The 26,087-nt window shown below is 32.8% G+C and overlaps 2 protein-coding genes across 3 annotated transcripts; one reads left to right on the forward strand and one right to left on the reverse strand.

Annotated features, from left to right (window-relative positions):
• On the forward strand, nucleotides 1-1,825 carry LOC129886613 (serine/threonine-protein kinase STY13-like). 2 transcript variants are annotated; one of them, XM_055961376.1, is made up of 4 exons: nucleotides 1-345; nucleotides 501-626; nucleotides 812-1,063; nucleotides 1,182-1,825. In XM_055961376.1, the coding sequence occupies exons 1-4, from the start codon at nucleotides 328-330 to the stop codon at nucleotides 1,194-1,196; spliced, it is 411 nt and encodes a 136-aa protein (XP_055817351.1). In that variant the 5' UTR covers nucleotides 1-327; the 3' UTR covers nucleotides 1,197-1,825. The 2 variants fall into 2 exon arrangements, with proteins under 2 accessions (XP_055817351.1, XP_055817352.1); XM_055961377.1 differs by having other exon boundaries at nucleotides 1,191-1,825.
• A 20,041-nt stretch (nucleotides 1,826-21,866) lies between these two features.
• LOC129884752 (gibberellin 20 oxidase 1-D-like) lies at nucleotides 21,867-24,075 on the reverse strand. Its single transcript, XM_055959035.1, has 3 exons — nucleotides 23,394-24,075; nucleotides 22,869-23,190; nucleotides 21,867-22,420 (listed from the first exon to the last, which is right to left on the reverse strand). The coding sequence occupies exons 1-3, from the start codon at nucleotides 23,987-23,989 to the stop codon at nucleotides 22,157-22,159; spliced, it is 1,182 nt and encodes a 393-aa protein (XP_055815010.1). The 5' UTR covers nucleotides 23,990-24,075; the 3' UTR covers nucleotides 21,867-22,156.
• Nucleotides 24,076-26,087: the final 2,012 nt, after the last annotated feature.

Consider the following 26,087-nt stretch of genomic DNA (forward strand, 5'->3'; position numbering starts at 1 on the left):
GATACGGTTTATAGTTTCCTAATATCAATCATTCCATATAGGAAACGGATTATAGTTTCCTAATATCATTAATCCCATTCCATATAGGAAGCGGATTTACGATGATTAATATATATACGTGAGGGTGGGGGACATCACAATTCACAGCACAAAAAAAATACTTAACAAAATACTAGGTTTTTCAAGTAAATATTACCTAGGCCGTGTGGAAGTTAACATGAAGATCACCATGGAGAAAGAAGAATGGGAATTGAATCCTAAAAAACTCAGCAGTCAAAAAACTCGTTGGCTATGGAGGTTTTGGATTAGTTTACAAAGGCTTTTACAATGGAAAAGAAGTCGCGGGTAAGTGCTAACTCTTCGGTGAGTTCAATCTTTATGATTTTTACTATTGTTATTATTAATATATTTTTTATAATTATGGATTCAAAAAGTAGTATGCATTTATCAAAAAAATTGGTGGCTTTTAATTAATACACAATTCTTTCGATGAATTTCAGTTAAAATGTTTGATTTTGGAGATGAAAAGAAAACTTCAAACGGACAAAAAAAAGAAATTGATGGAAGAGGTATTCATGCAAGAAGTTTCTATTTGGTGCACTCTTCAACACTCCAATATCACCAAGGTACATATCTACTTAATTAATTTCTCTCTTTTCTTATAATATTGATTATTCGTTTTGTTTACAAAGTAAAGTTTCCATCTATTTAAGCATTTATTTGAAATATTCTCCAAATTCTCCTTTCTTTTCTTATTGAAGCCTATATACAAAATTAGCTGATCATATTTAATTATATTAATTTTGTGCAGTTTATTGGGGCTATAAAGAAGAATAACATGTCAGAAATAAAAATGAAATGTCAAAACGGTTCAGTAAATGGATGTTGCATTGTTGTGGAATATGTTGGTGGAGGAACTCTTAGATCCTATCTTTCAAAATACACAATGAAGAAGGAGCTGCCTTTGGATACTATTGTCCAACTTGCAATGGACGTTGCTAAATGTTTAGACCCATATCCCCAACACATTCCTCGTAGTAAAATCTCACATCAAATTTATAAGGTATTTAATTACTCTCTTTTCATCTATTCGTTAATTAGTTTGTTATATATATATATGTACTTCATTCGACATACTAATGAGTTGTTTTGGAAATATATATCTAAATCGTGCCCGACAGCATTGTCAGATATAATGAAGAAATGTTGGGATGTAAAGCCAGAAAATAGGCCAGAGATGAAGGAAGTGTTGCATATGTTACAAGGCATTGAGACAAGTAGACAAGGAAGAAAACAAAAGCATATGTTTTGCTTTGCATAAAAAGACATATGAAGAGAGGAATTGATCATAATTATTGGCGAGCCCAACATCAATCACAGCCAAGGGCGATGCACAAAAAAGACACAAATTCCAGCAAGAGGCAACATTAAAAGAAGAGATCAATCAAAAGCACTGAGCAGACAAAAGATGGAGGAGATACATTATACATAAAAGAGACAACCAGATCAGGTGTTGGGTTGGATGTTTTCAAAAATGAACCTAATGTTCCTAATTAAACAGCTCCGATCCTTTCAATGGATAACATTGTGTTAACACGACATGTTGCTTGTCATACCGATCGAGGATTCTTTTAGAGCTATGTATGAAATCGTATGCTGGAATCTTGAATCTTTGTTCTTCAACAAACCTTTGATTTCTCCAGTTTTGGAACACTAAAACATATTTTACACATTTTAGAATTTCATTTTCACTGTTTGATTTCAGCATGTGGTCTGCTGTTAATAATTAATGTGCGTGTGGTCTGCTGTTAATAATTAATGTGAAAGGAGGATTGTTATTACATGTAGCCTTCTCCTCTCCCTCTTCTCACTAGTATTATTTTGTAGGCATAATACATAAATATGCCATTTAATTTGGCATCATTTCACATTTATGTCCTCCTACTGTAGATGTGCATAAGTAGACACTTAAACTTGTATAAAATTGAACAAATAGACACACGTGTCATACGTAACACAATACACGTAGGATGTCATGTAGGACGAATGTGTCTGTTTATTCAAGTTTTGGATAGTTAAAGTGTTTATTTGTGCACTAGTAAGGTTAAAAGGTCATAAGTACCAGCTGAAGCCAAGTTAAGAGTCATATTTAGATATTATGCCTATTTTGTAATTGCGTACATAGTCTCTTATGCTTCTATATATTGTAATATTTGTTGCGTTATTTGCTTTGTATCATGTTAGTTGATTGTTACTATATTTTTCTTGCAATCTTATTCAAGAACATTCCTTTTAAGCTGAGCGTCTACCGGAAACAACCTCTCTATCCCAAAAGATTGGGTAAGATTTGCGTGCATACAACATCACCAGATCCAACTTATGATATTACACTGAATATATTATTATTGTATTGTCGTTACATGTACATCTCCCTAATGCCACAAGTTACAAATTTTATACACAATATTTTAGTTCCTTTTCTATAATATAAAGGTTTTCTGAGTTTAACATGTCAGTTTTTTAGTTACAGATCATTAGAGCTGTCAAAATGGGCTTGACCCGTGAAGTCGACCCAACCCAACCCTTGAATTAAGTGGAGTTGGGTTAAATATTTTCAGCCCATTTAGGAATGAGAACTTTTAGCCCAGCCTCATGGGCTCAACTCGTGAGCCTCAGAGGCCGGCCCGCGGGTTATGAATTTTTAAAATATTTATTATATATATATTTAAGTAGTGTTTTATTTTGCTAAATCTTCAGCAACTAGACAATTGAGTTATTATAACTATGAATCTTGACTTCTTTTACTTTTGTGTTTGTCGTGAATTTTTAAAATATTTATTATATATATTTAAGTAGTGTTTTATTTTGCTAAATCTTCAGCAGCTAGGCAATTGAGTTATTATAACTATGAATCTTTGACCTCTTTTACTTTTGTGTTTATGCTTAATTTCTCGTTTCACCTTTGTTGTCTAGTTTATGAAGAAATGATCATGTAATGTATGTTGTTATGATGAATCTTATGATTGTTGACTGTTGTATCTTGCATGTTCTATTGTTTTGTAAGTATTCCACTAAAGTGTGTGTAACTCATGGACATGTGGATTTTTTGACGTATTGATGTTGTGTTGATCAATGTTCGATAGTCTTTCTAAGAGGACAATATTGTCCATCTTTTGATTAAAGGGTCAATCCGTCCCAACCCGCAATCTACTTAGGATTAGGTTAAGCTGTTATTTTATAGCCCTTTAGTTAAAATGATCAGTCCATTCTAACTCATTTAACTCACTAACCCTTTAGGAATGAATTGAATTAGATTGAGCCAGCTCATTTCGACAACTGATCATGCATTACAAATGCCATTGAAGAATATGATGGGCCTCATTGAACTTTTCTATTGCCATAAATGCATATGACATGGGCCCTTAGTCTTTAATATATTATGTTGACCATTTGATTGGAGTACGATGAATAGTAAGTACTTACTATTTTTAGGTAGGTTTATATCAAATTATTTTTAGGTGGTTTTCAACTTCGATTTAATTTGGTTTGAAGCTTTTAAAATAATTTTTTTGGTGCCAACAAAAAATAAAATAAATATAAAATCAAAGTAAATAATATTTAAAAATTAAAATCATATTAAGTAATAGTATGTCTCACCATGAAACATTTATTGTGCTTAAAAAATCATATTTATCTGTCAAGAATATTGTATTTCCGGGATCCAACTATTGCTCGAGGAAAACAAGGACGATGACGAATTTCTTTACATGACGTACATTGACAAAATTACGTTTGGATTCCTCTTGGGGATTAATATTTAAAGTTAATTATCTGAATTATAAATCTGTTGCTACTTTGATTTGCTCATGAATGATATATATATATTATTTAAAAATTTAATAAAAGTTCAGTTCTTCGGTGCACCGAAGCTCCGAGACCCTTACACCGAACACCAAATCGAAGAATTGACTTTTTTTAAAAAATACATGCACTAAACGGAAAAACGGAAGAACCGAAATCAAAAAACCGAATTAGCTCGGTTCGATTCGATTTTTTGATATTTATGACAACCCCCTACTAAACTATTTAATTTTTTGAGTTTCATATCTAAACTATTGATGGCGTGCGTTTCATTTTCAAACTATCACTCACTCGTTTGAGAAACACGTCTCAGCTAATATGTGTTGGTGTGTGTACTACACTTTTTCTTTGATTTAAAAAATCTTTCCACATGGTATTCCACATCAGGGGCGGCTCTACAGGCTTACAAAAAAGGCAGTTGCCTTAGGCCCCTAATTTGAGGGGCCTCATTTTTTAAAGCAATAATAAGTTATAAGTATTTTTAAAAAAATTAGTAATATTTGCAAAACAATATTAAGTTTTCATATAAGATAGAAAGAATTATTAGATGTTTTGACAAATCTAGAATACTATGTTTCAAAATAAATTAAAAGAATTAACTTATAATAATTTTCAAAATAAATAAATTAAGGCCTCTGTTTAAATTTGACTTTAGGCCTTGAATAAATTTGAGCCACAATTGTTCCACATAGACAAAAATTTTTACCTTGACAAACATTTAGTAAATGATAACTTCAAATTCAAATAATTAATCTCATATCACGTGCTTATCATTTAATTTTTTTTTTTTTGAATTTTCTAGTTTAGAAATTTTTCATTTTGTTATATTCGGTTTAATTATAAAATATATTTTTAAAACATTTGTATATATCTGACTCAAAATAAAATATGTAAAATTCTCTTGGAGGGTGGGATAGATTTTTTTTTAGAAAAAATAAAAAAATCTCTAATTTTTTTTTACAGGAGGGGAGGGGGGAGGGAGGTAGAGTGTTGTAAGAAATAATAAAAATAAATAAAAATATTGGTAAATTCATAATGATTTTCTTTCATTAAATCATAGTTACGTTTACGCATCGCTGTGGGGGGCAGGGGATCATCCAATCCACAACAAATCGAATGAAATCTGGCGAAAAAGAAGTGAACACTTTGCGGGGCGAATGTGATGTCTTTTTTAAAGACTCCAGAATAGTTTTAAATTTCAAAGAATAAATAATGAAAAGAATTTCACATTCTTTTATCAACTTAGATAGAAGCATTATATTGTTTTCTTGGGATTTCTAGTCAATCTTAATAACCTAATTAGATGAAAGTAAACATCAATCACCACCACCATATATAATTTGTCTCTAGATATTTTTGGGATTAAAAAGAAAGAGAAAAGTGCTAGTATAAGTAACGTATATTTTTTTTTAAAAAAACATAACGTATTATTCTCTACACTCTTTAAGTTTTGCCGCACATTAAACATAGATAGATCCAAGATTTAAAAATAGCAAGTACATTATCTATATATTTTTTTAAAAAATATTTTTATATTAATTTTTTATATACGTAAATATCATGTTTTGTCCTACCACTGCTTAAGTGCTATTATATATTTATACATATTTGATTAATTTTCCTACCACTGCTTAAGTGCTAGTATATATTTATATGTATTTAATTAATTTCTTAATATATATCTAAAGTATGTACTAAAATTAATGAGTTCCATCAAACCTATTACTAATTATACTATGGATCCGGTAAACAATATCAAACAACACGTACGCTTCATATCTCTATTTTTCAATCTGTAATTATATCCTTTGTGTGTCATTTAATTTTGTCTGTCTTAATTATAATCTTTGATGAAAGTTACAAACAAGCATCTTCATCTTTGTTTTATACCATGTCAAAACTCAAAAACTTCATGAAAATTGACACTATTAGTTTAAGGTAATTATGTGCAGTTTTACTTGTCTGTTTTTCTGAATTATTGCATATGTCCAAGTACTGTTTATTACTGTTAAAAAAAACGTCATTGTCGTTGCCATCACCATCTAGAAACTTTGTTTAGCTAGTCCTTGTCATAAAAAAAATGTTTTTAGTTTTGTTTGGTTAGCCAACTTAAATAGAAACAAAAGTTGGAACAAATGTTTCATTTTTGGCATATCAAAGCTTTTATTGTGAATTGCTCCAAGTCTTGATTTTACTTTCTACCTAATGTTTCCCCATTTAACAACTACTTTAAATTTGATGGAACAGTGGAGTTATAATTTTTTACCAAACTTTATTTTCAAAGTCCAAACTCAAAATAATTTTCGGAAAAAAATTGAAAAAAACTTGAGAACTAATGTTTGACAATGTATCTTATTATTATTTGACAAATATATTTGACAAACATCCCGAGTTCTCAATTTCTAAAAAAAAACTAATTAAAATTTGGGCCAAATTCTAGTATTTGAGAATTTTTAAAAATTTAAAAATTATCCCAAACTTTTATATTTTATAAAAACACTTATTATCTATTGATCCCAATTAATATCTATCTACAACCAACTCCATTAAAAAGAATAGATTATTTTTGATGGGTTATAATTTATCCTGAATCAGTGATAAGTTTGAGTGTGATATTATTGTACTGTTTTTGTCGATATTGTTGTTTTTGTTGTTGTTGATTGTTATCAATTATGTTGTAAGGTTATTTTTTAACAAAACATGTTTATTATAAAATGATAATACAAACTTATGGGTAACACTACTAAAAAACTGCCAAAAAATGACGCTAAAAAGCGATGGACTGCGTCGCTTTTTTTGTCAAATTTGACGGAAAAGCAACGCAGTCACTTCCGTTGCTTTTTTGCTCGACGCTTTTGAAGGAGCGACGGACAGGGTCGTAAAAAGCGATGGATTGCATCGCTCCTAATTTTTTTAATTAAAAAATATATATAAAAAAATGACGGACTCCGTCTTTTTATTTTTTTTTTTAAAAGAAATTATTTACTAAAAAACGACGGACATTTAGTCTCTGTCCGTCGCTTTGTTTATCTGAAAATTTTGCAGAAGAGCGACGGACAGGGTCCTTTAGTCCGTCGCTTTTCTGAAAAAATATAAAAACAAAAAACCAGAAAAGCGACGGACTAAAAGACCCTGTCCGTCGCTTTTTTGGAAAAATATATAAAAAAAAAATCAGAAATGCGACGGATTAACGGACCCTGTCCGTCGCTTTTCTGTTGCCCACTTGCAATCAAAATTCAATTCAATTGTATTCAATTCAGTCCATTCAAACACAAATAACAACAAATAAAATCTGCAAAATAAATAATAACAAACATAATTAAACACTTAAAATAAATAAAATCATAATTTAGAACGATTTAAAGTATTTCAAAGTTAACAAAAAAAATTCAAAATGTTCATAAACTAATATAGGAAACCCTAAGGACTATTTGCTATATATTCATCACTATTGTCGGAATCATCCGGAGTGGACACTCTTGAATAACGGGGCGGAGGCTGACGGACGAGGTTGAACACTTGTTCTTTAATTTGCTCAACTTGTTCATTCATACTTTTTTGATTCTCGATCCTTCTTTTCTCTGATTCTGCCAATGCGCGTGTAAGTTCTGCAATTTGCTGAGACATTGCAGCTATCTGAACCCCGTCAATGGCCTCGGCTTGACGCGATGATCCAATACCATCTAAATCTGATTGGAGTCGTCGTACATTATTTCGAGAGCCCATTCCATATATTCGGCCCTTGTGGCTGCCTCCAACTCTTTTTTTGTCCAAATTTGAGTGGGCTGTTCAGGCGTTAGCTGAACCGAATCTCCCATAGTTAGTAATCACTTATTAATATGTAATTTGATAATTTAATTTCACACTTACTTAAGATATGACTGAATTTCTGGACAGTTAAGCAGAATATGGATCACAGTTGATTGTCTTTCCATGTTAGTGAAACTTCGTCTTCCACGCTGTTTAGATCCTCGACCACAATGATTAAAAATTGAAATCGATGGATACATTGGATCACTATCACCTTCATCATTGCGATTAGGCCTATTTCTCCTGCATGGAACTTCATCGCCAAAGTAATAGGAATAAAAGTCACCAGTTTCTCTCACAATATGAGACTGATCAATTGAGCCTTCGATTTTTCCTCTCTGTTTAATTGTTTGTTTGCAGCTTCCAATTTTCCTAAATATATGTTAACTAATAATTATAGTATATATAAGAAGAATAAATTAATTACTTATATAAGAAAAACATTACCTCTCAAATGGATACATCCACCTTGTTTGAACTGGACCTCCAAGGCGGGCTTCTTTAACAAGATGAATCGGAAGATGCTCCATCACATCAAAAAAATCATATGGAAAAATCTTCTCTAGCTTTGTAGTGATAACAACAATATTTTCCTCCATCCTATCTAAACTACTTTCCAACAACTTTTCAGAACATAAATCTCTAAAGAAAAGACTTACCTCTGTGATTGGCTTCCATATCCTGTCAGGTAGGTGACTAAAAGCGATAGAAATCAATGTTTCCATGAATACATGACAATCATGACTTTTCATACCTATTAACTTTCCTTCATTCAAATCTGCCCGCTTACCCAAATTCGAAGCATAGCCCTCTGACATTCTCAAATTTTTAATCCACTCACATATATCACGTTTCTCATCCAATGTGAATGAATAACTATATCTGGATTAAAAAATTTCAAGCACCTACATTCACGACAAGGACACCTAACCAATTCATTTCGCTTAAAAATATCAAGTGTCATGGCATGATCAATAAAACTTCTTACACCGTCAATAAATTCAGGTTTCAAACCACCACCAACTTCATAATGCATGTTATACATCCACAAACGATGATCCATCTACAAAATTACATATATTCAAGCTTAATTAGTTCATAAAGACTGCAATTCATCGAGACTACAACTGTCATTAATTCAAGTTATAATTAATTAATTCATATAATAATTCAGTTCAAGTTATAATTAATTTAAGTTATAATTAATTAATTCATGTAATAATAAAGTTCAAGCTCTACTTAATTCAAATTGTAATTAATTCAAGTTATAATTAATTCAAATTATAATTAATTAATTCAAGTTCTAATTAATTCAAGTTATAATTAAGTTCAAATTCTAAATAATTCAAGTTATAATTAATTTCAGTTTCTAATTAATTCAAGTTATAATTAATTAATTCATATAATAATTAAGTTCAAGTTCTAATTAATTCAAGTCATAATTAAGTTCATATTCTAATTAATTCAAGTTATCATTAATTTTATGTTCTAATTAATTCAAGTTATAATTAATTTCAGTTTCTAATTAATTCAAGTTATAATTAATTCAAGTACAAATTAAGTTTCAAACCTCATGACATTCAGGTTGAAGTTATAAATTAAAATATCCTAAAATTCAAGTATTTAAGTTATTCAAACTAGCTACAAAGTTTAAAGAGTTCAAAATTTATACAAACCTAAAAAATTTCTAAGTTTAACTTCAAAAGTCCTAAAGTTCAACTTCATGACTTTAAATATCTAACTCTACTTAACTTAATTAATTCTAAAGTTTAAAGATTTCAAATATTATACAAACCTAAAGTTCAAAATTAGTATCTAAGTTATTCTAATTATAAGTTCTAAATTAAAGTCCTATATATAATTCAAGTATCCAATTTCCAATATTTTTGTAAGTTTCAAACTTCAAAATTTCCTTTATTCATGTATCTAAGTTATTCTAAAGTTCAACATTAGCTTAATTAGTTCAAAAGTAAGTTTAACCTCAACAAGATTTCTAAAGAAAATAAAAATTTCAACTTCAAAGTTCTAATTAAGTTCAACTTCTAAATTTAAGTATCCTAAAATTCAAGTATTTAAATTATTCTAATTATAAGTTCTAAAGTCCTAAAACTCAAGCCTCTAATTAAGTTCCAATATTTTTCTTTAAGTTTCAAACTTCAAAACTTCCTAAGTTACAATCCAATATACAAACAAACTACAACAAACTAAATGGAATAAACTAATTAAGTAACTACTAAATCACAAATTACTATCCAATTTACAATCTAATTCAAAAGACTCAAATCTAACTTAAAGCTTAAAATCAAAACTATAACTACATTCACTAATTTTACAATCCAATATACAAATAAACTACAACAAACTAAATGGCATAAACTAATTAACTAACTAACATCACAAATTACTAAACAAATTACAATCTAATTCAACAACTCAAATCTAACTTAAGCCCTACAATCAAAATTATAACTACATTCACTAATTTCACAATCCAATATACAAATGAACTACAACAAACTAAATGTAATCACCTAATTAACTAACTAACATTACAAATTAATAAAAAATTTACAATCTGATTCAACAACCCAAATCTAAATTAAGCCCTAAAATCAAAATTATAACTACTGTAACACCCCTCAAAAATTTTCTCTAAGATTCGGACCCTTCTTGTATACGGGTAGGGTCGAACCCGAGTATTGAGGGGCGTATGCATGAGCTAGGATGAGTCCCCAAGAAATTTAAGGATGTTGGAGGCAATGTGGGATCACAAGGGGCCCCTAGGACCAAATTAAATCCAAGAGATTCGTCGTGGCTAAGTCTTGGGATGAGTTCGTATAAGGGGTCGACTTCTAACGACCCTATCTTTTGAAAGACGACAATCTGGGTGTCCCACGACCTATCAAATTAAAGTTCGTCGAGTTTTCTTTCCAACGCCACCAAGAATGTACATTTTGGAGTTTGGAGTCAAAAGATATGACGATCCTAGGACGAACTAGCACGGCAGAGATTTTCAGGCCTGGGTTGCAATTGGTGGAAAACTGGGCTTGGCGCCGCAGTGGCGCGATGTGCCACTATCGCGCCAGGAACACACCTCAGTAGTTTGTCCCCTGGCACGGTGCGCCACTACGAGGTGTGCAGGTTTTTTCAAGCCAATTTCCAGAACCCAGAAAATATGGCCTTGGAGTTGTAAGGGCGCGACGCGCCACTATCGCGCCAAGAATGTGCCTCAGTAGTTTGGTCCTTGGCGCGGTGCGCCACTACGAGATTTGTAGGTTTTAGGCGTAATCGGCCTGACGCTGCAATGGCGCGACGTGCCACTATCGCGCCAGGAGCATTTTTGCCTTTTTCAGAACTTTTGAGAAGGGGCAATTTGGGAATTGTCCTAAATTATATATGTATCCTCCTTGAGCAATTGGTGACATATTTTTCATCCCCCACTCTCTCTCTAGAAAAGCCCTAGAAAACTCTCTCTTCTTCATCTTCTTCTTCTTCTCCAAGTCCCCCTTTAACAAAGATTGTTCCAAGAGCTTCAAGATTCGAGTTCTCCATTGAAGATCTAACCACAAGGTTTTCTTCAAAGTCTTCACTAAGGTATGTAAGGCTATCTAAAACATGGGTTGAGTCCACCCATGTGCCCTATACCTTCTTTGAGAATAAATATCCATAGGAATGGAGTTTCTTGCTAGAATTGTGTTCAAATGAGTTTGTTGTCTATTAGAGTAATTCTTGCTATGTTGATGAGGTTTAGTCGAGGACTTCCAAAAAGAGTCTTTGTGTGAGTATGAGTTGATGAAGATGAGTTTTTAAATATGTTTTATTGATTTTCTTAGCTATGTGGATTATGATAAAGGATGCTATTTTCTTGAAAATGATACTTATCTTGATTTGTTGATTTAAAGCCTTGAAGTTGTGATGAGTCCCAAAGATTAATTGAATGGATAGAGGAAATGATTGGTTATGTCTATATGTTGCTATAAATGTGCATTTAAATTTCTCTTGAAAGATATGATTATGAGAGGTTTGATTGTGATAGAGTTGATGAGTTGATAAGGTTTAAATGAGACTTGTCGATATGATTTGATTGAGTCGATTGGATGGAGTTTTATGAGCATTGAGTCTTGGGAAGAGTATCGAGCACCGAATTGGGTAAGAGTAAAGTCCATACTCGAACCCAATAACTACGTCGCCAAACATAGGAGGGGATTGAACCATTAAAGTCGGATGTTTCCCCAAAATGTTTGTCTTGACATTATAGGACTTGGTTGGATTGGATCCATGATTGGTTGACTCGTTCATGCCCTGGCAAAGCATGAACGGACGCGGCAACAACGTCGACTTGTTGTACTATCACTGGCTCATAAGTGATGGTTGTCGGGTAAGAGAAACTCCCACATAAGTCTTGATAGTACTCTGAGTCGGATTGAGTTGAATGGTATGTGATTGGTCCCGTCTAAACCGTATTCGCGTTTAGATCTAGGACACTTGATTGAGTTGTTATTTCTCTTGAGTTGAGTTCTGATAGAATTGATGTTTCCTTTATGTCCTTTCATTTGGCCATTTTACATACCAGTACATTCCACGTACTGACGTCATTTGACCTGCATCGTTTCATGATGCAGAGACAGGTACCAGAGATCATCAACCGGCGCTCCGTTGAAGATCCCCACCCCCTTCCTGCTAGCGGTGAGTCCTCCTAGTTGCGGAGGATGTTGAGCTCTTCTTGTATAGTTTTGATGTCACTTGCTTTATTTTGATTGTTTGTAGCCATGGGCTTGTCATGGGCACCTTCTAAATTGTAGATAGAGGCTTCATAGACCGGAGTGTAGAAATGTTGAATTCTTCTTTTGAGTAGCCCTTTTTAAAATTTCTTGTCGAGTTAATGATTGTTTGGCCTTTGGCCCTAATTTATGAACAGTATATCCTTAATTGAGTTTTTCGCTAAGAGAATGTGATTAAATGAACGGGTGACTGGACCAACTGGTTTACTCGGAGGTCAGAAATGGCCTTCGAGTGCCGGCCACGCCTAGGGTACCCTCCCGGGGCGTGACAACTACATTCACAAATTTTACAATCCAATATACAAATGAACTACAACAAACTAAATGTAATCAACTAATTAACAAATGACAAATAAAAAAAATTAAAATTTAGTTTTAGGTTTAGGCCCTAACCTCTTAAAAATGAATAATACTCCTAAAGCACCACAAGACGGCGGCGGCGGTGGTTGACTGACGGAGGATAGCGAAAGGGGTGGGGGGGCGGCTGTGGGAGGCGGTGCGGCGACGGATTTGTAGAGAGAAGAGAGAGTTTAGAGAGAGAGAGAAAACTGAAAAAAATATGTTCTGCGTTGAACATATTTAACAAAAAGCGACGGACAGCGTCTCTAAGTCCGTCGCTTTTTAAAAAATATTTGACTGCCATTTTGATCAAAAAGCGACGAACAAAGCGACACCGTCCGTCGCTATTTTAAATATGTTGACCAAAAATTTTGACCAGTAGCGACGGATTTAGCGACCCAGTCCGTCGCTACGTTAAAAAAAACTATAAAAACAAATAAAAGCGACGGACGGAGTCATAATATTTAATTTATAAATAATTATTTTTTAATAAAATATATAAAATATTTATATAAAAATAATATTTAATTTTAGCGGAAAAACCTGCCAAAATAAGCGACGGACTAGGCGTCACTGTCCTTCGCTCCTATTAAAAATAATTTAAAAATAAATAAAAATGACGGATAGCGTCGTTTTATCCGTCGCATTTTATTTGCGACGTAGTCCGTCGCTTTTTGACAGTTTTTTAGTAGTGTAATTTTGATAATTTTTATAACTTATGGGTATAAATCATATTTTTTAAAAAATTAAATATTTCTCCCAAAATCTATATATGGCCAAACACATGTGAAACTTCACTCAAAAATGACTTGTCAAAAATATTTGGAAATTTATGGTCGAATGTTAACTAATAAAGCATTAAACTCACTATAACAAATAGTGACGGACGATCAATTTCTGTCACGACTCACGACACAAATAAAAATTTTTTGCTGATTTTATTTAACGATTGATAAGTGATAGACGATCATAAAATTTATGTTAGCTATGGGTTATTTAACAACCTATCACATTCTGAAGCTAACTCTTGGATACCATAAGAAGTTGCATGTGATTTGGAGTGTGTAGTAATCAGATACTGTCTCCAAAAGCAAGCATTTTTTTTTTTTTTGGTTAATCTAAAATTTATATTTTATGGGTTAAATATTTAAGATTTTTTACATTTAATCCATGATATGTTAAAATTATGGGTTTATATATATTGTTTGTAGCAATTTTAATAGAAATGATAAAAATATTGGATTCAGATGAAATTTACTGTCGAAGTAATCTGTGTATAATGTCCATTATTTAAGAAAAAACTCTTCCTGTAGGAAAAATTTCATTTCCAGTATTATAATTAATTGGAGTCATCTGATTAAAATAAAAGGACCGCACTTTCCTGGGTGATGCAAGAAATTTACGTCATGACTAAAATTTCCATATTAATTACATCTGATTAATTAGGGGTGACGTTATTTTCAATAGTAAACATTAATATTTGTGGGCTAATTTCTTATGCACCTATACATAACTAATTTGAATTATTCCGGCCTCTTATGCTTAATTAATTAATTATTGTCTGCTTTAAACTCAACGGGCCTCATGCACTTGTCCATTAAGAAAACATTTCAGAAGTTAAATTAATATTTATATTCAACATCCTTTTTTTTATAGTTATTATGGATTAACGATTTTGATTTTGACAATGTTAGAATTTACTTTACCAAACAATAAATATAGCTCTATAAAGTTCTGTAGTTTTGACGTTATTTTTTTTTTAAAAAAAAAGTTTTACCGTGAAAGATTGTGATATAGTAATAAGTATTTTATTTTTAATTAGATATTTTGAATTCGATTAGTAAGTATGAATTCGTTCTTGATAGGAACTAAAAAACGCTTTACCTCCAGTAAAATTTTCCAATACAAATTCGAATTAATTGAACGCCAAATATATTATGAACACCGACTGAAGACCTAAAAAGTACTATCAGACAAGACCTGGAGCTATTGAATGAAAGAGTATCCTAGGCATTTTGCTAAGTTTTTATGCATTAGTTTGTAATTAAGAGTCATTTTACTCGCAAACTATTGGCAAATATTCAAGTGCGACAATCATAAATAAAGATGGTCAGAAGAAGCTGTAAGAATAATGTCATCCACATATAACAGAATATAAGCAATAGCAGAACCATTTCTGTAAACGAATAAAGAGTGATCTGACTTACTATGAGAGAACCCAATGGTAGCCACAAAATCAACAAATCTTTGGTACCAAGCTCGAGGAGCTTGTTTTAACTCGTACAAAGACTTTTTCAGAAGGCAAATATAGTCTGGAAATTGTTTGCTACGGAAACCCATGGGTTGATGCATATAAACTGTTTCACTGAGACGACCATGTAAGAAAGCATTCTTGACATCCATTTGATGAATGGGCCAAGATTTAGAGAGAGCAATGCTGAGAATTGCTCTAATGGTAGCCGGTTTAACCACGGGGCTAAACGTTTCATCACAATCAATGCCCTGTTGTTGTGTATTTCCGCTACCAACAAGACGAGCTTTGAAATGCTCAAAAGAACCATCAAAATTATGTTTATGACGAAAAATCCACATAGACCGAATAACATTCACATTAGGTGGCCTAGGCACTAATTCCCAAGTCTTATTTTCAATTAAAGTATTAAATTCATCTAACATTGCACTTTTCCAATTATGATCACGAAGCGCACTAATAGGATTTTTTGGGATAGGAGAAATATCAGTAGTGATCGTAGTGTGGTAGTTGGAAGAGTATTTGGGGTTGGGTTTAAAAATGTCGTTAGATGCACGCGTGGTCATGCGGTGTGAAATGGGGTTAGTAGGCCTAGAAGTGGTGTGAGGAGGGGTCAAGATAGCTGGGCTGGGTGTAGGAGAAGCAGCATGAGGTGAGGTGTGATCTGGGCCCGTGTGAGACTACGACCCAGATTGAGGAAGAGAGGTCAAATTTGTTTTGGGCTGCACAAGTTGGTCCGGTTGATTAGGTGGGTTAGTTTGCAATGTAGGTTGAGTGAAATTTTGTGACAAATAATATATTAAATGGGAATTAATAGTGTCACTAAAAATATCATAATCCGAATATTTTATTTTGTGAAGTTTGGAGAATGGAAATTCAGTTTCAACAAAATGAACATGACGACAGATTATGATTTTACCACTCAACATGTCATAGCATTTTGAACCACGATGATTAGGAGCCGGACCTAAATAAGCATAAGGAGTGGACCTTTCTTGTAATTTATGAATAGTAGATGAGGGGAATAATGAGAAACATAAGCAACCAAAAATACGCAAATCTGAATAATCCGGATCACTTTGATATAAGATTTGAGCGGGTGATTGGTTATTCAATACCTTAGAAGGAAGGTTGTTGAGAAGATATGTGGCCATGGGGAGTGCATGATGCCAAAAGGATAATGGCATGGATATATGAGCAAGAAGAGTTCGGATGATATTATTGATGGATTTTATGTGTATTTAGGCCTTGCCGTTTTGAGGAGATGTATGAGGACATGAAAGACGAAAAAGCATGCCATGTTTCTCAAAAAATTTCATAAAAGTTCTATTTATGTATTCCGTACCATTGTCACACTGAAACGTCTTAATATTAATTCAAATTGAGTTTTGACTAAAGCATGAAAAACTAATAACAATGGCCGAAAGTACTAACAATAGGAGAAGTCCAAAGATCACTATAAATAATATCGAACGGAAGAAAAGTATATGAAACCGAATCATAAAAAGGTAGCTTAGAATGTTTTCCAAGAGGAATAGAAGAACAAAAAGTTTTACAAGCCTTATTACAATCAATAAACTTTTTACTACAAAGAGACTTAAGTATATTATCTCCAGGGTGACCTAGACGATTGTGCCAAATATCCAAAGGCAAAGCAGTAAAAGCAGATTGATTGGTGGAAGAAACAGCTTGAGAGTTGGAGAAAAGTGGATATAAGTCTCCGGTGCTATCACATATCATTAGTCTGTTCCCCGTCTGTAAGTTATTAATAGAGAAATCAAAAGGGTCAAATGATATAAAAATTATATTATCTGTGGTAAACTTACGAATTGAGACTAGATTTTTGATGATTTTTTGAGCATGTAACACATTGTTTAAGGTAAATGGTGATAGTGTGAGGGAAAAATAATGAGACAGTGACCAATAATTGGAATTAAATGAACACTACCGACAACAATGTTATGATGCTTATTGTTTGAATTAAAATAAGAATAGAGAATACCTGCATCCGCCGTTATGTGAGATGTAGCACCGGTATCCATGTAGTAGTTCCCATCGGATTGAGAAAAGGAAAGAGAATGCATAGCGGCCTCAATATCGGTGGGTGTGTAGCTAGGAGCAGTAGGTGCAAGAGCATTAAAAGATTGAGGTCTAGGTCTAAGTACGCCTAGCCCAGAGGTTGAAGGGCGTTGGGCCCCTGGATTAGGCCTTGGCTGCCACTGGAATGCAGGAAACAGGCAAGAAGGCACTGTCCAACCTCCCCAACTAGGCTGCCACCTCGGTTGCCACTGTGTTGGTGGGTCTTGATGATGTGGCTGCCACTGGTGCTGCTGATGTGGCGGCTGACTTAGACTGGGTCCACTTGGGCTTTGTTGAGCTGCCTTTTTTTTGCCATTTGATTTCGAATTGTTCCTGTTTTTATTATTGTTGTTTCTTTTGTTGCTAGCAGAGGAGTCATTCGAAGAGGAAGAAGGTGCGGCAACCATGGCAACACTATCGACCCGACTTTCGGACACACCATTTTCACGAGCTTGGCGAGCCTTTATGGTATGCTCATTCATTTTCAACCTGGAACGACAACTTTCAAAAGGGGGCAATGGCTCTTGATTTTGTATAAAATCCACCGTACCACTATACACCTCCGGTAAGGAGCCGGTAAGATGTAAAACTAGGCGACTATTAGTCATCGGAGCATCAACATCAGCCAACATGTCCGCCAGAGATTATAAATAATTACAATAACTGTTAATTGAGGTAAAACCTTCGAAAACAACATTCGTAAAGTCCTCCTCGAGATGGTGGCTAGGGAGGCTTTGTTGTCTTGAAAAAGAGATTCAAGACGGTTCCACGTGCCCTCTGCCGTGTCATTGCGTTTGAGGATAGCTAGAAGAAGATCAGGAGCAATGGTAATGTAAATCCATTGCAATAGAACAGAGTCCAAACGCTTCCAAAGAGTCGGATCAGTCGACTTGATCTTAGTATAGGCAGCTAGAGCCAACGCTTCCGTGGGTGGAACCAAATGATCGTAAAGATCATAAACCATAGAAAGATTGATGAACAGAGTAGCCCAAGAATGATACAAGCCTTGCTCATTGTCTAATATTACGGGTACGAGAGACTTAATATTAGTGACGGTGAGAACAGGATGAAATTTGGGTGAATCTGCCATGAGAAGAGATGAAAGGAGATAGGAAAGAGATGAGGCTAGGATTAGGAGATCGTACTAGTCTGATACCATGAAGGAAGTGAATTGCTTGCTTAATTTCATTGAACTTGGTCAATATATACAAATTACAAGATATGCTAAATACAAAGATTGATACTAATAGTTAAAACTAAGGAACCTAAATATATGCTTGCTATAAATACAAAAGTACAATATTAATTAGAATATATTCAAAATATATTATTAAAGGCATAATATATTTTAACATATTCTAACATATGCTTGCTATAAATACAAAAGTACAATATTAATTAGAATATATTCAAAATATATTATTAAAGGCATAATATATTTTAACATATTCTAACAAGGAAGGAATGAATGGTCTTCTTATAGTCTTAGACATACCTTCCTTCTAAAAATTAGTTTTTGAGATTGAACTACTAAGCAAAATCTGTTTTTTATTCTTTTTGACGAATGGCGATGAATTTTTATCTTTCTTTACGGTTTATCTATCTTATAAGATAATGAAATTTCTTATCAAGTAGGTATCAATTGTCATTACGGATAAAATGGGATGCTGAGGCTACTACAAAAAAAAACATAAAATTCCGATGTACATTTCCATTAGAAATCTGTCAAAAATTCGAAATGTTTTGCAAAAAAAATCATTGGAAATGTTTCTGACTAGAGGTTTTTCGATGAAAACGCAATCGAAAATTTCACATTTTTTTAAGTAATAAGTTTCCAAAAGAGAGAAGGTATCCTTTCAGAGAATAAAAAAGTCTATTGAGACAAGAGAACAAAGAAATCACTTAAAAATAAAAAGGTGGATAAAGATGTACATAATTAGACATAAAAGAAGACATACTTGGTCTACATCAAAAAGAGGAATATGCTGATCATGATTATGTTATATCAAGGTAAAAAGAAGTAGTATATATATCGAATCATTATATTATCAAGGTATAAAAATCTAAATAAAGGAAGATGCCTTTTGTCTTAAGGATAACTTCCGATGCAATGTTTCTTTCTAATAGTATACTATAATATGATCACTTGATATTTTTGAACTTGTTGTGTTTCTGACATACTTGAACCAAACTCAACTCCAACCTAACAGACCTTATATTTCATTATAATATAAATGATTGCTTTGTCATAAACTTGCAAGACTATATACTACTGGCTATGGATATATATACTCCCTCGATAGTGTGGTAATTAAGGCAAACTTTAGCGATGACGTTGAGTCCATAAGCTGGAGTCGGGGGATGGGGACGCCCACAACTGAGGGTGGTTGATAGAGGGACTGACAGACATTTAGGCAGGTAAGTTATGAAGAAAGAGGTGCTCGATCATATATAACATATTAGGCAAATTACACATTTAAATGAGAAATGAAAGTAAAGATTTATAAGATATAAACAAGTTCACATGATACACATATTTTTGAACTCGATGATGACACAACCGAAAAGACATATTTTCGTGAAACATATTAAGCCAAAAGCGAACAATACGTGTCATTGTTGACAACCAAACACTTGAAAGAATTAAGCATATCTATGTGTGCGATGGTATTGGTCAATAGGAGATTGGAGAATATTGTGTCACAATGAAGCAAAGCAAATGGCCCTCTTTATGTAGCCAAATTCAGATGATGGAATTGAAGTGGAACATTTCATCTTCCTAAGATTTGATTTTCTCTCTCGAAATTTCTTGTCGACGACCACATTTTCAAAAAAAAAAGATATATGCTGCACTCTTCAAGATGCTTTCACCACAAACTTTAGCTTTTTAACATGTAAAGTTAGTCATTTCACTTCAAGTTATTTCATTAGGGTTGGACAGTTGGAATATATATTGAAGTTCCCACTACTTGATTGCCAATTGAAAGCACAACTATATTTAGCTAGCTAGTCTCACACTTAATTGTGGGTTCTCCTTGTCATTTTGAAAATAAAATAGAAATGTAAAAACAACAAAGATAGATTTAATTACTTAATCTAATATTCTATTATTTCCTTCTTTCAATCCTTAATAGCATATTGGTTACACATACGATCTAGTTTCCTAATTCAAAAATGTCTAATTAGGAGCAAAGTCTCGTTGGATGAGGTACGATGGGAAAAGAAGTGCATTTATAGTTAGAAAAATGTTACACTTTAGACATAAAGTACTGTCCTTGACCAAATAGAAAGTGAAGAATGGTCCCCTAAAGGCATTTGGCTTTCCAATATTTCTAGGACTGGAAAAAAAACTTATTAAGAATAAAGTGAAAACTTTTCGGAAAAAAAGTAAAAAAAATTCATGATCAAACAATTCCTTAAACGTGCTCGCACCAAACTAGTTTGAAAGGTATGCCAATTTATCCTCATGTATCACTTAATTAAGATTATATTTAATACATACAATACTTTAAAAAATGATAGTATGTACTATGGTAAAGTAATACTATGAGTCGGTGTAAACATAGTATTTTCCGGAACATTGATAGAGGGAGGAGAAAACAATTGGAGGACAAGATGAGTACTGTCCTTGTACGGCAAAATAACCAATTTGATAAGAAAAAGGAAAAAAATTAGAAGCCAGGTACGTTTCACCCTAGTACATTATTGGCATAGTCACTATGCAGTACGCACTGAATACTGATGGCATCTTTGCACTGTTAAAAGACTTGGGGGTCGTTTGAATATTTTATTCTCTATTTGATAAGAGGTATTAGTTAGTCCTAGATTATTTATCTCGACATTCATGTACTATAATGATGGGATAACTAATCTCATGGGATATCTCAATCCATGGAATGACGACTTTGTCTATCTCATCTCCATGCATGCACAACTAATGTTGAGCATCAAATAAAAGTTAAATTAGCAATTTTTATAATTTTTTAGCAAAATAAATAGGATCTAAAGAATTGGAGGTAGAAATTAACGGAATGTGTTATCAAGTTTATCAAAGAGGAAAATATACACTATTACGTACCTTCTTAGGGTTATTATGTAAAGTATTAATTTGTTGGATGCAAATAATAAGGTCGCTATCATAAAATCGGAGGGAGACAAACAAATGTGCTGAAATTTTTCGCTAATGAAGTACATAGATATGAAGAAGATTTGTTAATGTAAAATGATATAGTCACAATCCAAGCCTATGTCACGTATTTTCCACTTTGGCCCAACATACCTCATAGATTTGTCTCTTGAACAATATTATGATTGATCCCAAATATGTGTGTACTATATAAACTTATGTTATATTAGATAAAACTCTTCACTTTTCTTTCTCATTATTTTGATGTAGGTATCATTTGCACCTCTTCTTTTAGACGCTTGTCAGCTTAAAAAACTGTCAATTTTTCTTTGTGATCCATGTCACAGATAAATTTAAGAAAATAATTTTTTTACTCCAGGCATATTTAAGTTACGTAATTAATGAAAGATACTAAAAAAAATTACTTTTAACTTGTCTATGATGTATAGACTCCACATGATCATTCAATTGTCTTGGACTCACTCATGGCTTATCCTATCATAAAAAAGTTGAATGTCTTGACACCACATATGGCAATACTCAACCAAAGGGACAAAGGAAAAGATGAAAAACCACACATACATATATAAACTATTAATCTTATATAATCTCTATAAGGTAGCTGCTCAAATCATACGTAGTATGTTACAAGAAGATTCTCTTTGGACAGCTGTAATTTTTATTTCTTAAAATTGGGGGTAGGGAAGGGGAAGGGGATTACAAGGTCGGAATCGTACCCTCACCGGCAAGGTGAAAATTCAAGTAGTCAACCAACTGAGCTACTAAGATTCTCCGTCGTAATTGTTCTTTTCTTGTAGCTAAATTAAAGTTCAAAACCTTAATAGTACAAATACAAATAAAAGGACATATATATATATAATATATTGATATGTAGTTGTAATTATGTGTTTAGGAGTTTTTGTGTAGAAGCCAATGCACAAAGGCATCAAGAGTATTTTTGTCAGCTCTGTAATGTTTCTGAGTGAATTCAAGAAAAACTGGCCATGTGAAATCAGGGAACTTCCTTGGTAGATTCCTAGCAATCAACTCTTTTGGTGGGCTTACTACCTTGTCCTTCTTTGGACATAGGAAAAATGCCAATGACTTCCTTGTTCTTCTACAGTTTACAACTGCTCTGTGCAAGCAACTCTTGTATGTCCCATTTGACATTACCTGATAATAATTTCACATTCCAAATTAGCTTCTTCATACACTTTATAATTACACCACATTAATGCATGATATATATGAATAATCTTTAGTACTTTGTCTCTCATGTTGTTCTTTTGGGACCATAAATATGTACTTTCATACTTGTTTTGTCAATGTTATTGAGTTACACATTTGTAATGTTGTGTGGTTGTGAAAAGAATAATATGATTCTTCCTATCCTTTGTATTTATGACTTGATCTAAATACTCACAACCTAAGATAATTTTGACTTTATATGTACAATGTAGTTTTCTGGCAAAGAGGATTTGGATGAACCCCTTGCGCGCTCCTAGCTCCACCCCGCTTGCCACAATAGGTTAAAATATGTACAAAAGTTAAATCATTTACTTGTTATTTTCCAAGACTTGATATTTAATTTGTTTGTAGTTGTAAAAGAGTTGGGACTTACCATGAATGTATCACCAATGTTGACCACAAAAGCATTAGTATTAGTAGGAACAGAGTGCCATTTTTCATCCACAAAGACTTCAAGGCCACCAACATCATCTTGATGAAGGATGGTTAAGGAAGTAGGATCACAGTGAGGTCCTGTCCCTAGAGTCAAATCAGGCTTCTGGCAAATTGGGTAATAATTCAATCTCATTATTGAATCATTTCCTTCAAAAAACTCTCTGAAATATGCTCTTCCCACTCCAAGACTCTCCCCTAGAAGCTCCATCACACTAAGGGAAAGCTTGCTCATTTCTTCACAGTATTTTTGGTACACATCCCTACAAGTAAGTAATAAACATGTACGTACTAGTAAGAAAAGACTAGATAAAGTGACATATTTACTATGCCACGTTAATTTATAACTTTAACCCTACATGAAAATGTGACACATCAATAATTTTGACCTTTTGTTCTATTATAGAATAATAATGCACATATCAAATAAAATCATTTTGGCTAATATTGCACCAAATTATCTTACCCAAAATGAGTGTACTCTTGGCCCATGGTATTCAAGATGTAACTTTGGATTATATGATTTGAAAAGGGGAACTCAGCAGAATATCTAAAAGAAAGTGTTTCTTTCCAAGGAAGATTGCAAGAGAACCTACTAGTAAAGCTACTAGCATAACCAGAATAATCACCAACTTTTCTCTTTGCTCTTTCCTTTTCAACAAGGGGCTTCCCAAAGAAGAAATCCATATTCTTGTGAGCTTCATTGATGAGCTTCGTATCGATGCCATGGTTAACAACTAGGAAGAAGCCATGCTTTCGACATGCCTCATTGACAAGGCGAGTGGCATTGGAGACCGCGAAGGGGTCACCGGAGAGATAGCCATTCAAGTCTATTGGAGGAACATGTAATGGTGGTGATGGCTGAGGACATGGTTTTTCATCATCTGGCCATATGAATTGTTGAGGAATGTTTGAATTATTTTTAAGGAAATCAAAGACAAGAGATGTTTCTTGATCAACTTGTGTTTTATCATGCATTGTTGTTGTTGTTGTTGCATATGATGAAGAAATCATTGGAAGAGTGTTTGTTAAAATGGACTCTCTTTTTTTCAAGTAGACCATGTTGTAACAACTATATATAGAGATGAGGGGATTCTGACAGTTGGTTTTGAGGGCTTAGGGGAAGGGGCTAGGACAATCTTATTAGAATTAGAGGTACAAGTATTGTTTAGGATTTAAATCATATAAGGTTAACTTATATGTACTCATGTCAAATGGGTCGGATTGAATTTGGGAAGAGGGGGTCAAAATAGACATAAATTAATAAATGAGTGGATCGTTAATTAATTCCTCAACGATTACTTAGCTTCCGTTTGATCATAGATATTTAAATTGAAATTTGAGACTTTGAGTTTTTGAAATTGTGATTGTTGAAACTTGAAGTTGTGTTTGTACATGTATTTTACTTGAAAAAAATTAAACTGTTGTGAGTGAGTGAAATTTCTCCCAATTGGAATTGAAAATAATTTGAAGGCAAATTTTTAAAATTTAGGGACAAACAAATCTTTAAAAATAAAATTTTAAAATTTGATCAAATATGTGTGTTCACAAGATTTTTCATGAATCAATATAGACTACATATTTAGCCCAAGTCACCTCAAGCCCTCAACTTTACCTCAAATTAAGCAGGTTAAAGTGTATTGAGCTTTTGAGCTAAACCCACCCAAACTTAAATGAATTAAAATTTTTATTTTCATAGACTAATTTTATCACCTTTAATATTAATGAAGTAAAGAAGTCACGCTATAAGGTCAACCTTAAAAGTAAATAAAGAGTAGTTGGGTGTGAGGTATAAGGAATAATAATCTCAAGATAAAATGTAGGATTATTTTATTCTGCGTTTTGTTGGATGTATTAGCTAGTCATGCGATTATTTATCCCATCATTAGTCATACGATTATAAATGACTTATCACGGAATAACTTGTCCTGAGATAGTTAATTCCAAGATAAAGATATCGTAATAAGTGAAATTAGTAATTATAAAAAAGGAAGGCACATAATCTTCATTAACACGTTAAATTGTACAAAAAAAACTATTTAGGTTCATGTTAACAAGATAAATCCAATCTTGTCCAAACACTTCCTTTGTTTAATATATTTAAGAAAAAGGTGATATATCATTTTCCTTGAATGGGAAATAATACACACTTGGGGTGTGTGGAATGGATGAAAACATTTTTTGGAAAGATGTTTTTCTATTTTTTTTATTTAATTAGACAAAAATTTAATTAATATCTTCTCTAGAAAAAAAGTTCTCTAAAAATGAGAAAATAACTTTCTTAATGAAAGTAGAAAAAATAAATTTTATAAGCAAAGTGACATTCTATATATTTATTGTATTCTCTCATCCACCAACGCCCCCAACTATCTACCCCTTGACCATTCCACTCTCTGCCACCTCCCAGGCTCCACACCCTACCCCCTCCCACACCTATAATTTTTTTTAAAATTATATATAAATATTTTTAAAATTATATTATTTTTTTACTTTCTTATCTGACACTAAAAAATTAATTTATTTTTAGAAAAAATATTTTTATCCTAATTAAGTGGAAGTGTAAGGTAAAAAAAGACAAGTGAGTTTCATTGGAGAAATGGGCAAAGTGAAACGTCGGAATCTAAAAGCAAGTAATATTGCCACTGTTGCGTCGTTCTCACTAACTTGAATATTCTTCACCTTCTCCATTCTCTTCACTTTTTAAGATAACCATCTAATCCCTTTTAGCCCCTATATATCTACCATTACCTACATATTTTCATATATAATTTGAAATAAGTTTGATTTAAACTTGAAATTTTGTTTAGAATCTTTATTTTTTAAGTTGTATTTTTTTTATATAAATTTAAAAACTTCTTAAGTCATGAAAATTATCAAAAAAAATTTTGTAATTTTTATACAATCTTATTAATTGAGGAAAAGACATAAATTCCTCCCTTAAATTGTACCGAAAAGTCAGTTACACATTTAAATTATTATGGCGATCTATTACACACATAAACTACCTAAAAGTGAAACTATTACACAGCTGAATGCATAACACCACTCTCATAGTATGTGGTGTATTACACTCGCTGCCACGCGGTGCCACATCATCGCCATGTCAGAAATTATAATTTTTTATATATTTTTTTCTTTTCTTTTCTTTATTAATTAACTT

This window comes from Solanum dulcamara, chromosome 4 (genome assembly GCF_947179165.1).
Source record: "Solanum dulcamara chromosome 4, daSolDulc1.2, whole genome shotgun sequence".
Lineage (NCBI taxonomy): Eukaryota > Viridiplantae > Streptophyta > Magnoliopsida > Solanales > Solanaceae > Solanum > Solanum dulcamara.

Coding starts and splice junctions, on each gene's coding strand:
- LOC129886613 (XM_055961376.1), top strand. Junction 627..811: donor AACACTCCAATATCACCAAG/GTACATATCTAC, acceptor AATTTTGTGCAG/TTTATTGGGGCTATAAAGAA.
- LOC129884752 (XM_055959035.1), bottom strand. CDS start 23,989: ATGGTCTACTTGAAAAAAAGAGAGTCCATTTTAACAAACACTCTTCCA. Junction 23,191..23,393: donor CAAGAGTACACTCATTTTGG/GTAAGATAATTT, acceptor ACTTACTTGTAG/GGATGTGTACCAAAAATACT. Junction 22,421..22,868: donor ACATTGGTGATACATTCATG/GTAAGTCCCAAC, acceptor AATTATTATCAG/GTAATGTCAAATGGGACATA.